We start from the raw sequence: 12,362 nt of genomic DNA, 5'->3' as shown, positions 1-12,362 counted from the left end.
ACAATTTTTCAGGTATTTTTTAGAGCTGAATCAGCTGATGAATGTATGATTTCTGAACTTCCTTTATGCTACATAGATAGGAAAAATGTTAAAGTTTATGCCACTATTTTTAGTTTTGCAATATTTTAATTAGTTTTGCTGCTATAACATCTTTATGCTGTGGTGGAAGACTGTCCCTATTTACCCTGCCCATCCCTTATAAGTTTTACAACATTGGATGATACAATGCAATGAGCATAAAATAAATTATCAAAGTGGTATGATATTGGTGGTGCAGTGCTAAAGAACTTTTATTTGATTTAAGGGCAAATGAGATCTTGAACTTATCCTTCATAATTAGACTTTCCCATATATTCTAGTTAAATTTTCCTTTGCTGTCAACATGCTGTAAAATTTATGACACACGTGTACACAAGCAGGGATATTGAACCTAAACAGGTCACTGATTTACAGATGGATCAATTGATTGATTCAATCTAAACTTTTTGCTTTTATAAATATTAATTTAATATTAATTCATTTTACCCTACAAATTTTAACAAATCATAAGGGGATAGATAAAATGCTTAATAATGTTATAGGTTCTAATTTTTATTTATATCTTGTACCAATATCCAATCTGTAATGTATTGGTATCACTATCTATATATTTTAGAAATTCTATGCAGTTGCTCAACCTTGCTACATGCTGCTACAAAAAAATTGTTTATGAGTTTCTCCAAGGTGGACATTATTGTCACCTACCAAACCATCATGCACCCAATCCTCAACTACGTGGCCCCCATCTGGTACCCTGTTGCCTCACGCACAGCAATTGCCAGCCTGCAATCAATACAAATCACTGCATTGAGACTAGCCATGGGCTGCCTCAAAATGGCCCTGATCTCCCATCTTCACCAGGAGATCGGCGTCCTCCCATTATCCGCGCATCTGGACCTGGCTTGTGCCCAGTTCCTTGCCAGTACCCTCCAGCCCTCCTATACCTCATTCCGCATTGTTTCTGCTCCCCTCAAGGAACGCCCCATGAAAGCCTCTAACCAGCCAAGGTTTGACCACCTAGTCACACCATTCTAGGCCAATGGTATAATGCCTGCTAGTGCCTACAAAGAGGCCAAGCGGTCCCTCCGCAGATAGATTGCCTCCTACCGCTCGGTGCTATCCCAGCTCTGCTCAAGATACTGCAGCTCCCTGGCATCCTACTCTGCTAGGATTGGACGCTCCCCTAGCTCTGCCTGCCCGGAGTGCAGGGATCCCTTCCAGTCCATCCAGCACCTCTTTGCCTGCCCCACCTTCCCCTTGTCCCTCAGCATCTCCTCACTGTGGGACATCCCCGTGGAGGCAGTGGCATTCCTGGCCACCCTCCCTGCCTTCGCCCATCTCCCCCCTCTTCCGGTGCCTGCCCCCTGCCCACCACCAGAGCCTCCCCCCCGGCGAACGTGACGGTAGCAACAAACAACATGCTGCCCATTGCAGAAAATGTTGCAGTGAGCACAAATGCAAACACAAGTCATAAGACAATTCTGTAGTTGACTGAAGATTTTTTGTAATATACAACTAATCCAATATTCCAATATTTTTTATCACTTTTACATTGTTTTAATAATCCATTTGACAAGAAGAATAACTTTTTATAAGAATTTCATAATATACGTAGTATTGGCCCAATGACTGATTCTTCCAAAGTTATCGACTAGAAAACCTACCAACCAATGACCAGCATATTATGCTTATTCAATGACTTGATGACTGATTTCAATGACTCTTGTGCCACACTATGAATTTTGGTTCTTATTAAAAATTATCATTAAATACCATCAAATGGAGTAAAAAGGGACGGGCGGGGTAAATTGGGACGTGCATCTCACATTTTGTAGAAATGTTGTAGCAGCTAAACTAATCAACATATTGCAAAACTAAAACTGCTGGTGTAAGCTTCAACATTTTTACTATCTATTATGTATAAAGCTAGTCAAGAAAGCAAACATTTACTATATCTAAAAAATTGCTGAAAAAAAGTGTGAAAAGTGCGATTTTGGAAAAGTACCTCTGCTAAGGTCTGGAGCAAAAAATATTTGCCGTATATAAAAATTTTACTTACATAAAAGTTTCTGCTTGAAAACGTAATTGACAGAATTTGCCTACCGTCAACTGGGGCAACTCGGTACTGGCGGGGCAACTCGGGACGCACCTCTGACACGTCGTAAAACAGTCATAGTAGCGAAACTAATTGGAATATTGCTAAACTAAATATAGTGGCCTAAACAACAACATTTTTCCTATCTATGTAGTATAAAGGAAGTTGAAAAATACGACATTTAATAGCTTTGAAAAATTCCTGAAAAAAATGGTAAAAAACGCTATTTTGAAAAGTTACTTCTGCTAAGGTCTGTAGCAAAAAAAATGTTTGCCGTATTAAAAAATTTTACTTACATAAAAGTTGCACCCAGGTGTTGGCTTGAAAACGTAATTGACAGATTTTGCCTATCTCATTACAAAAAAAAATGGCGGCCATTTCCGCACGGCGGGGCTACTCGGGACACCCCCCCGGGGCTATTCTCTTCTGGCACCTTACGAATAGCATATGGAATTTTTTTGAAGATGCCATTCGATAGCCCTCGCAAAGAGCTATAAAATGAGCCTAAACTTGTTTATGAAATGTTTCATCCTAAGAAGTTATTAACAAAAAACGCTCAAAACCGTCCCGAGTAGCCCCGGTTGACGGTATCTCATTCCAAAAAAAATGGCAGCCATTTCTGCGTGACGGGGTAAAAAGGGACACCCCCCAGGGTAATTAGGGACACCCTTAGAAATGCATTTTTCAGTAGAACCTCAGTTAGCAAAGGCTCCAGTTAAGAAAAAATTTGATTAAAAACAAAGAATATTGATTACATTTACCTTGCTCAGCGAAAAAAACAATTTCACTCATCAAAAAATAAGTGCATCATCGGTCATCACAAAATTGTGCATAGAATGTCATATATAGAATTGTGCACCAGGCATCATAGAATGAAAAGTAATTGACCTAAACTATGATTTATTTCTCCAAAACATATGATGGTTGTCTCTAAAACATTCCTTTCTGTTTCAGGTACTATGTTTTTCACGATCTTAGTAATTTCACTTGACACAATTAAAATGGTGTGAAATTACAAGCTGTCCTGTAAGCTTACAGATACAGAAAAATATAACTCAGTACTCACTGCAGTGAGTGACAGAGAGCACATTTTCTCGTCGACAAAAACGTGGTCACGGGCGGACGGACGGACGGACAGACAGACATGTCTAGCACAATAGTGCATTTTTTCCATAAATGAGAAAATGAGCTAAAAAATGCTATAAGGCTGCTGATATGAAGCTTGCAGTGGACAAGGTAGTTGAAATGCTCAATGGCCTGTTCGTGGATATGGTAATATCACATCAATAATACAGTAATTAATGTTTATGGTAATATCATATCAATAAAGGAAAAACAAGTAAAAATCACAGAAAATGTCATTTATTCTACCTCTACATCATCAATGAAAGAGAAGGACTTCAGAGTACTGTTAGAAATGGATGAGTACACTCTGCATGCTTCAAATGTTTTAAAATTAAGTTTTATTGCAAGTGTCCTGGATTACCCCGTTCCCAGTGGTAATTTGGGACGCTTTTATTTTGCATCCGGCACCTCACGTACAGCATTTGACATTTTTTGGAGATGCCATTCAATAGCCCTCGCATAGAGCTTTAAAATGAGCCCAAACTCGTTTCTGAAATGTTTCATGGTAAGAAGTTATTAACAAAAAATGCTCAAAACCGTCCCTTTTTACCCTGTTTGATGGTAGTCAAACATATTTCAGGAGCTGAACTCTGCTGAGAGGAGTAAAGCAGCTTCTTGCATATCTGCTTTAGAAGAGGAGGAGGCAGCAACTGCTGCATGCACATCTGCATGCATACAGCAGACTGATTTAGCAGACTTACAGTGAAATGATTTATGTCAATTTCTAGGCCATATGATGTCTCCAATGGAAGTAGAAATATTGTCTTGAGTAAATTGATTGGTTATTGCATGGTTTAAATAAATTGCTTAATGTGCAAACATTCATCAATTCATTGAGAATGCAAATTAGGCTTGTCAAGTACCGGTAATTTATTTTATGAGTTTAAAATTGAAAAACTGTCACTGACTTTTGCAATTGTGAAGAAGTTACTTGCTCCCAGTAACTAAATCATAGGTTAGTAACAGGTTTTGTACCGGTCATGAAAACATGAAAAGCCTGGAAAGTCATGGAATTTGATTTTTCATTTTCCAGGCCTGGAAAATCATTGAATTTCATTTCAGCGTATGGAAAGGCATTGAATTTTCAAATAAAAGAAAAAAAGTGTTTTTCTGTGCTTTATGTGTTTACTGTTTGTGCAGTTGCTTGTTTCCTGCATTCTGATTGGCACGCATGAAACAAGAGACTGTGCCAGACTCTTGTTTCATGCATTTTGATTGATTCTCCAATCATGTGACCGTTGGTTACATGATTAGAGAACCAATCATGTGAGTTCGGTCACCAAGCTCAGTTGCATTCAACAACTTTTTGATCTGCAGTGGCAGCGTTCCATCTTCAGCGTGCAATTTCTACATCACCATGCCTAGAAAGTGTAAATTTCATGACTTGTGGCAGTTGTGGGTAAGAATAGAAGCTTATCAAGACTAGTTTGCTGGCCATCCAAAGCATGAAGGTATGGCGATATGTACATTGTGCTCGAAAAACTTTGATGTGTCAATTATGGGGGAAGCAGCTTTGAAGAGCCATGCCATGTTTGAAGAGCTATGCATTTACACATTTGCTTTTTATAGAAGATGATAGAATATGCACGGATAGTCTATCAGTCATGCTAAACCTGTCGTCTACAAGTCATAGAAAATTATATTGATGGCCATGGAGAGTCATGGAGAAGTCATGGAATTTTATTAAATACCAGTATGAACCCTATAGTAAGATAATACATTTTTAAGCTCTAGCAGAAGCCATCGAATTGCATGACTTTCTCACTGCTGATTATATTTTTCCTCTAGCAGAAAAACAATATTTAACACGTTAACCGCCAGCATGCAATATTGGAATTTACCCCTAGCGCCAAGACTTCTAGGCGCCAAAATATCTCAGTAGGTCAGGAACAGCTGCAAGGGAAGGTGTGTATGTGTTATACTCTCTGTCTAGTTTCTTCTAGAACAGAGTAAACCATGAGACACATGTGGTACATAAGGATGTTCACTAAATCTTCATTTTTCTCCAGCGCCATATGCGCCACCGGTGGTACAAGAGTTTATGGTACACTGGTGGCTTTTATTGCAACAATAGAAACGGTACACATTGGATCATAATTATTTGGCCACTGGTGGTTATAGTTTGGAGCTCTCAAAAAATATTTATTATATTGTAGTTATGATTTTCATTTGTTAGTTTTTTATTTATAATGATACCAAGACTTATTACATACGTTTATTTCATTATTTCACTCTCTACTCATAATTGCTTTGCATTACGATAACAAATTTCATATCAAGCAACCCTTGTCGATGAAAGAATTCCAAGAATCTATTGCTCACTCACTCATAACAGGAAACTCAAAAAAAAGGAATGCAGGACGAGAACCAGCTGTTATAGGTGGGATGAGAAACTTTCATTACCTTTTTGAGTTGGAGGGTCAATGTTGGAATGTAAGAAAAAGATGTAGAGGGTGTTACAAGGTGCTGTCGAAAAATGAAGGCTGCTCAGTTGCAGCTGCATAAGCAAGAAGATTGAAAACAGTCTGCCTTCAAAGCGAAAATAAGCCACACTTATGCCCTGGTTGTTTTGAATGAACCCATTCTCATAGGTAATTTCTGATGTCTAATGCTATTATTGGTTCATGGATAATTTTCCAAAATGTAATCTAACTAATTATGATCACCAATTTATGCAGATTATTTCTTTTATTTGAAGAATTTTCTTTTTTACCATTGAATTTTAGGTTTAAGAAAGAGTCTGATTTACGGAACAAAACTTTAGTTATATTTCGTTTGAAATTTGTATGAAACTATTTTTTTGAATAGTTATGCTAATAAATAAATAAATTACAACACTTGTTTTGATAATTCATCCTTCTATCCATGAAAAACGAGTGAAAAAGAAATTTGAAATTAAATTTGTAAATGATCCACCGGTGGTACATATGGCGTTCATTGACAGCTTGTTTTGTGCCACCGGTGGTACATGTGGCGGTTAACGTGTTAAATTGCAATCCTCTTAGCAACTCCTACAATCAGCTCTCTCTTCTTCAGTTTGTGAAAACTGGGAATTTATCATTGTAAGCCTTCTAGTTGATATTTATTTGCCATATACTGGATAATTTTGTTATATTTTTCAGATTATTTTACTTCTAAAGGAAATTAATTTTTACAATTTTGAGATCAATCAATCATGGCATCTGAAAGAATAAATGTGCGCACTGATATCATTAAACCTTTGTGTGATGATGAGCTTAGTGTCCAAGAAGAGGAAGCAGGAAAATCTTACCATGATGCTCAGGGGAATCAGTATCAAGAGGTTGTGATTACCTCTGAGGAAGACATGGATGTTATTGAGCCTCAGGTCGATGGTTTCATCTGCGTTGAAGGGGGTCATATGGTAGTTGAGGCATCATTGCTGCAAGAGGATGATTCAAATGAGCAAGATATACATACAAGTAATTTCAGTGGCAGTAACTATGGAAACGGCAGGGAAACAATTAATTCAATAGCTGTCCCTGAACCTCATATTGTCCATGGTAGTGAAGCATTGGTAGAGCCCACATTCTTTATTGACAATCCTGCTACTACTCTTCGCTATACCAGAACTGTCATGTCTGCACAGAAAAAGGCCAAGTGAGTATTTAAGTCATTCAAAGGATTTCTTGTGCATTTTTATTTAATAATAGCTTCATCAGTTAATATTTTAAACTCATTTTGCAAGAGAATATCATGTAAAATTCAATTATTTATAGGTTACCGTAAAATGGGGTAACTTAGACCACTTTTTTTCTTATAAATGATGCCATTTTCTTACTAGCTAAATTAAACTTGAATTGAAAGATGCAAAATACAGGTCTATACTCTAGCTTCACTCACCATAAATTGCTGGCTCCTGCCTCTCATAGTCTTTATGTAATTTCAAAAAAAGTGATGGTCTTTGTTACCCCATTGCAAACTTTTTAAATCTTTCTATTGTGTTATGTAGCCTCAGTATTAGGCCTTTAATGCCCATTGACAAAATTTTTCTATGTCAAATAGTTTTTGAGTTGTGGGGGTTTTTGTAAAAAAAACGAAAAGTGGTCTAAGTTACCCCGCCGGTCTAAGTTACCCCATTTTACGGTATTCTATAGATATATACATGCTTGTATGACATTGGTAAAAAAAGCTGATAGAAAATCTAGCCATTTTTTTTCTCACTTACATAATGTGTAACAATAAATTCTCTTTTTAAACTCCCGACTTTAATATCATTTCCCTGCCTACGCAGGAGAGGTCAGGACATGCTGTGCCAATCTTGTCACACTACATTCAAAGGTCGAACTGAACTCCTGAAGCACCAGCGCACTATGCATCCTAATATGGCGTCGGGTACTGTCAAGTGCCAGGAGATTAGATGTGATTTTGTCTGTTTTCGTGTCAATCAACTCCGGGATCATCTCACACGTGTTCATCAACTCCAGATTATTGAAGAAGAACTTGAGTTTGCTGACGAAGCAGGTGAGTTCCTTGAAAAATTCTTTGTCAAATGACAATTAGTTTATTTCGTGAACTGCAAAATAAATTTTGTACCACTGGCTTAAAATGACTGTGCACAGGGAACAATGTGCTAAAGCAAAGGCTGTAATTTTATCTTTAAAAAATCATACTGAGCTTGTATTTTGAAGCATTATTTTTGCTAAAGTTTTGTTCGCTATTTGCTTATGTTGGGCGTTGGCCAATTCTGCCTAGTGACAATTATTGCCAATTCATTGATTCATTTCAAAAAATTATTTGGCTTCATTTGAAAATATTTTTATTTTACTTTGCAACTGCAAATTAAACTCCTCAATTCTCTTCAATTGCTTACAACCATAATCATGACTGGTATATTTCTTGTTTGTATTGGTATCTTTTAGTTCTTCTATGATTTGATGTCCTCTGTGGCAACAGAAATGTGCCCAATTATTTTAATACTTTGACTTCTCTGAAATTGTCTTGCTATCATCATGTATCAGATCTAAATTCTGTATTTATTTCATTTAAAGTTTTCATTTTAAAACTGCATTAATGCATATTACAACTACATTAGTCTAACTGAAGATTAATGTAATTGTACACCACTACTTACTTGGATGGAGCACCCACCAAATACTTTCTCCTTGTTTCAGAATTCGTAACTTGGAAGGAAGAGTATGAAACACATGCAAACTGTCAGTACAGACTAGCATCTACCAAGGTGAAGGCTTTTCTGCGCTACTACAGCTGCAGTCGCTCAGGCTACTACGTGAAGAAGAACGATGCCACGCGACGCGCCAAACTCAAAGGAACAAGCAAACTGAACGCTCACTGTGTTGCTGGACTCATAGTCAGGGGTCTGGAGGACGGCAAGGTATTTATTGTTTAGTCTTGGAATTTAATGGGTTGCAAAAGGGTTGGGGTAACATAATATCATAGTTTATTGAAATATCATTACTTGATTAGATAAATTTTTGTTGTGTATTAATATAACGACTAGCTTGCTGTGTTGAGTGTTTGCCATGTAGAGAGCTTAATCAGTCTCTACATTAAGGCTAGCCTAAGTTTTATCAATCAGTTAACTATTTTTGAATCCTCTGAGTTAGTTAGTCCTGAGGTGCTTCAACCTCTACTATTTATTTTAGTATATGTTTGGTTCAAAATAAATACCGTGAGTGAGTGCTTCTCACAGCATCTTCAGTGGATCTCGAAAGTGGAGCTTTTTTTCACGTTAGTTTTTAGCTCCTTGATTACATTTGCAAAAGGTTGAGATACCTATATTTTCACCATTATGCAATATCAACTCCTAATTGAAAATATAGCCATATAGACTATTTTATTTTGTATTGAAAAGAAGAACAGAATACTTGAATAATCGCGTTCTATTAAACTGTATGATTTAAGAATTCAAATTTATTTCAATGCAGAAAAGAAGTTCATTAATATTGCTTTAATTTAAAATATTGACATAAATTTAAATATTTTCCCTAATTTTCAAGTACCTAAATATTTTTCCCTAGTTTTTCCCAATAGGTAATCTATTGGGAAAAACCACTAATTCTGCAAAATTTATATGACAACATTTGATTAGTGTAAATTTGTTTGCATCTTTTCTCATTTCCCTGTATATAAATTTAAATGTTGCCAATTGCTGAATTAAAATTACATAGCACAACTACACCTTCTTTTCCATTAGCTATTGCAATAGATAGAGAGCTCCTCTGCGTCGTTTTTTGCACATTTTCTCATTTATGAAAAAAGGCCCTATTGTGCTCGTCATGTCCGTCTGTCTGCTCGTCTGTCCGTGACTTCACGTTTTCGTCGACGAGAAAATGCGCTCTCTGTCACTCACTGCAGTGAGTACTGAGTTATATTTTTTTAGAGTTCTATGATGGGAAATACTAGGTTTATTGATTTTTATTCCTAGGCTGATTCTCCAATAATTTTTACAGCTGTCAGTAATGCACACCAAGACCCACTATGGCCATGATCTGGAAGCAACTCATCTGCGTATCTCCAAGAGCCAACGCAGTTACATCATCGTGCTCTATGAATCTGGCATCCCAATTAAAGAAATAATCAAGAAAGTCAACTCAATGGAATCTGCAGAGCATAATTTTATTCTCGGTAGGAAGGATGTTGTTAACGTCATCGCTTCTTTCCAGTCAAAGAAGTTAGACTCTGATTTTTCCGTTACAAGCCCATATTCTGTTTGGAATGTATACAATGTTGCTTTAAGGCTGAAAGGAAACATACTCTTCCACAAAGCCAAAGGAGAACATTCCCGTGAAGCGCCAACACTGAAAAACTCGGACTTCATGTTGTGTATTATGTCAGAATTTCAGGAGCGCAGATTGAAGAACCTGTCAAACCAGGGGGTTGCCCTTCATATTGCAAGCGATATGAAGTTAGTTGATGGATTAGTTATCATATCCCTGTACACTTTCACTCGTACCGCTTCCAATAAACCTATTGATCTCCCACTCGCTACTTGCGTCTGCAATGCATTCCACATCGATATTTTACGTGTATTTTTGGATGCCATTAAGCAGAAATGCGGTCAACTCGATGTTAATTACGTAATTTCTGAAGAGAACAGCAACGAGGTTTATGGCGTGTGGTGTGAAGTTTTCCAGCGTACACCTCTGCAGGTGATAGCTCCGTGGTTTATCCAAGACAGCCTTTGGACTGCACTTGAAACGTTTGTCATCGGTCAGAGAACTCGTTGGACTCTTAAAACGGCTGTTAACGACTTGTTTTCTGAGACAGACGCTTGGGAATTTTCTAAGAAACTACAAACTTTTGTGTTGCAGAAGGACGAGATGCCTTCATGTCAAAGATTTATTTCAGAATATTTCATTCCGACATTCATGTCTGCAGGAGTTACTGGGTTCGCTGCATTTCATCACAGGAACTTTTCATCTGACATCAAGCTCTTGGGCGAGACCACTCTTCCTCTTCGGGAAAAGATGTTGCAAAGTTGTACTAAATCGGTTTCCAGAGCTGTGGCTGATGTTTTGAGATACGCACAAGCCAGATCGCACAGTTTACCAGAGAACTCTGCTTTCCACATTACTAAATCTGGAGGTAATATGTTTGCTAAGAAGACTGATGAACCAGACGTCCAAGCTAAAAGGGATGCTGTCAAATGTCTGCTGACTACCCTGATCGGGATGCTTGACGATGATAACCTGCCCCTGGATTATGAAGACGCCATGAGCAGGTTGGATAGAGTTGAGAGCCTCATTCAGAGAACTCCTCCCGGTGATGATGTTAGAAGAGACCCGATGCGACGAACCAATATGTCGCAAATTACAGTAAATAACAACATTCCTGACCAAACAAATTTTCGAAACTGCGTTCGAGTAAAAGAACGTAAGCGTGTTATGAAGTTAACTACGTAGCTGAGCTATCATTGTTGTTGTGGACCTCCAGAGAAAGGAGAAACTTGCTGAAGGCAGTCCGTTCTCTGATGTAAAATCATGCTAAAAATTGATGAACTAATATCATTGGGGAATATTTTTCCTATTGAATGATTTCGAAAATTCATTACTCATATTTACATTCTTTTCATGTAACACCGTTTCCTAAAGGTTATTTTGTACGTAGCCTTTACTTCGTTCTATTTGAATGACATTGATTTGCTTACAGGAGTCCCATTTTACTGGACATTAGCAATGAATATACAGTAAATCAATTCATTCATCTGAAATTTATCAATGTCTCTGTGCACTGCTGATTATTGCGTTTGCACCTCTCGTGCCGGACGCTTGCCTTGCAATTCATCGCACTTCTTCGTTCATTGAGACCCTTTAGTGTGAAGCTAAATATTTTTGTATGGAGTAATTATTTGCAAGCTGTACTGTAACCTGACGCGAGGTGAGTGATAACCAAGTGTGTTCTGGCTTCAGCAGTTCTTCTTGAGTAAACTTGCCTGAAAATGAAACTTCTTTGCCTTTTATATCCCTTATTTTAACAACGATTTGAAAATTTTATCTGTTTTCATTTGAGTGGTGAAGACTTGTGTGAATTTCACGCGACTTTATTTTTCTTAACGTCTAGCGTTACTCAGAATCATTTCTATTTCAAATTTCTGGTTGTGAGGTTGTGATCATAAAGCTCTTGGTGCCGGTGAGGTCACTTCAATTAAGAACCCAAACATCATACGACCTCCTCATTCCTTCTAAATGTAATATGTACATTTTGGCCATCCCTTGAATTTTCATTCGAAGATTGGCTTGCAATGTGGCCGAGATAACGGTTATACTATTGCATACTGATTACTGACTGTAGCTGGAAATATTGGTTTTGTTTAAATTAGTTAACCTGTCACTAATTTATAGGGAGCCTGATAGTAGCCTGAGTTTAACTGCCTGAATCTTAGCAGATTCAGTCTCGAATGAAACTGGATTAATTAATATCAAGCTGCTGTAATGTTTCTCGCCTAATTATGAGCATCTGTAAGCCAATAAGTTTATTTGAATCATTAAAATTAATTAAAAAACTAATGTATTTACCTGCTCATAAATTATTATCTGCGTTCATGCTTCTACGAAGTTTCTTATTCTGAAAACATTCCCTCGTTTGAGTAGCTTAACGAGCGACTTACTGCCAATCAATGTTC

The 12,362-nt window shown here is 37.4% G+C and overlaps 1 protein-coding gene across 1 annotated transcript; it reads left to right on the top strand.

Annotated features, from left to right (window-relative positions):
* Window positions 1-6,379: 6,379 nt before the first annotated feature.
* LOC108683073 lies at window positions 6,380-11,684 on the top strand. Its single transcript, XM_018172352.1, has 4 exons — window positions 6,380-6,877; window positions 7,512-7,741; window positions 8,392-8,612; window positions 9,691-11,684. Exons 1-4 carry the CDS (start codon window positions 6,435-6,437, stop codon window positions 11,140-11,142), a joined length of 2,346 nt encoding a protein of 781 aa, XP_018027841.1. The 5' UTR covers window positions 6,380-6,434; the 3' UTR covers window positions 11,143-11,684.
* The last annotated feature ends 678 nt before the right edge of the window (window positions 11,685-12,362 follow it).

Source organism: Hyalella azteca, unplaced genomic scaffold, assembly GCF_000764305.2.
Source record: "Hyalella azteca isolate HAZT.00-mixed unplaced genomic scaffold, Hazt_2.0.2 contig12937, whole genome shotgun sequence".
In the NCBI taxonomy this organism is placed as follows: domain Eukaryota; kingdom Metazoa; phylum Arthropoda; class Malacostraca; order Amphipoda; family Hyalellidae; genus Hyalella; species Hyalella azteca.
This window is presented reverse-complemented; position numbering and strand designations above follow the sequence as displayed.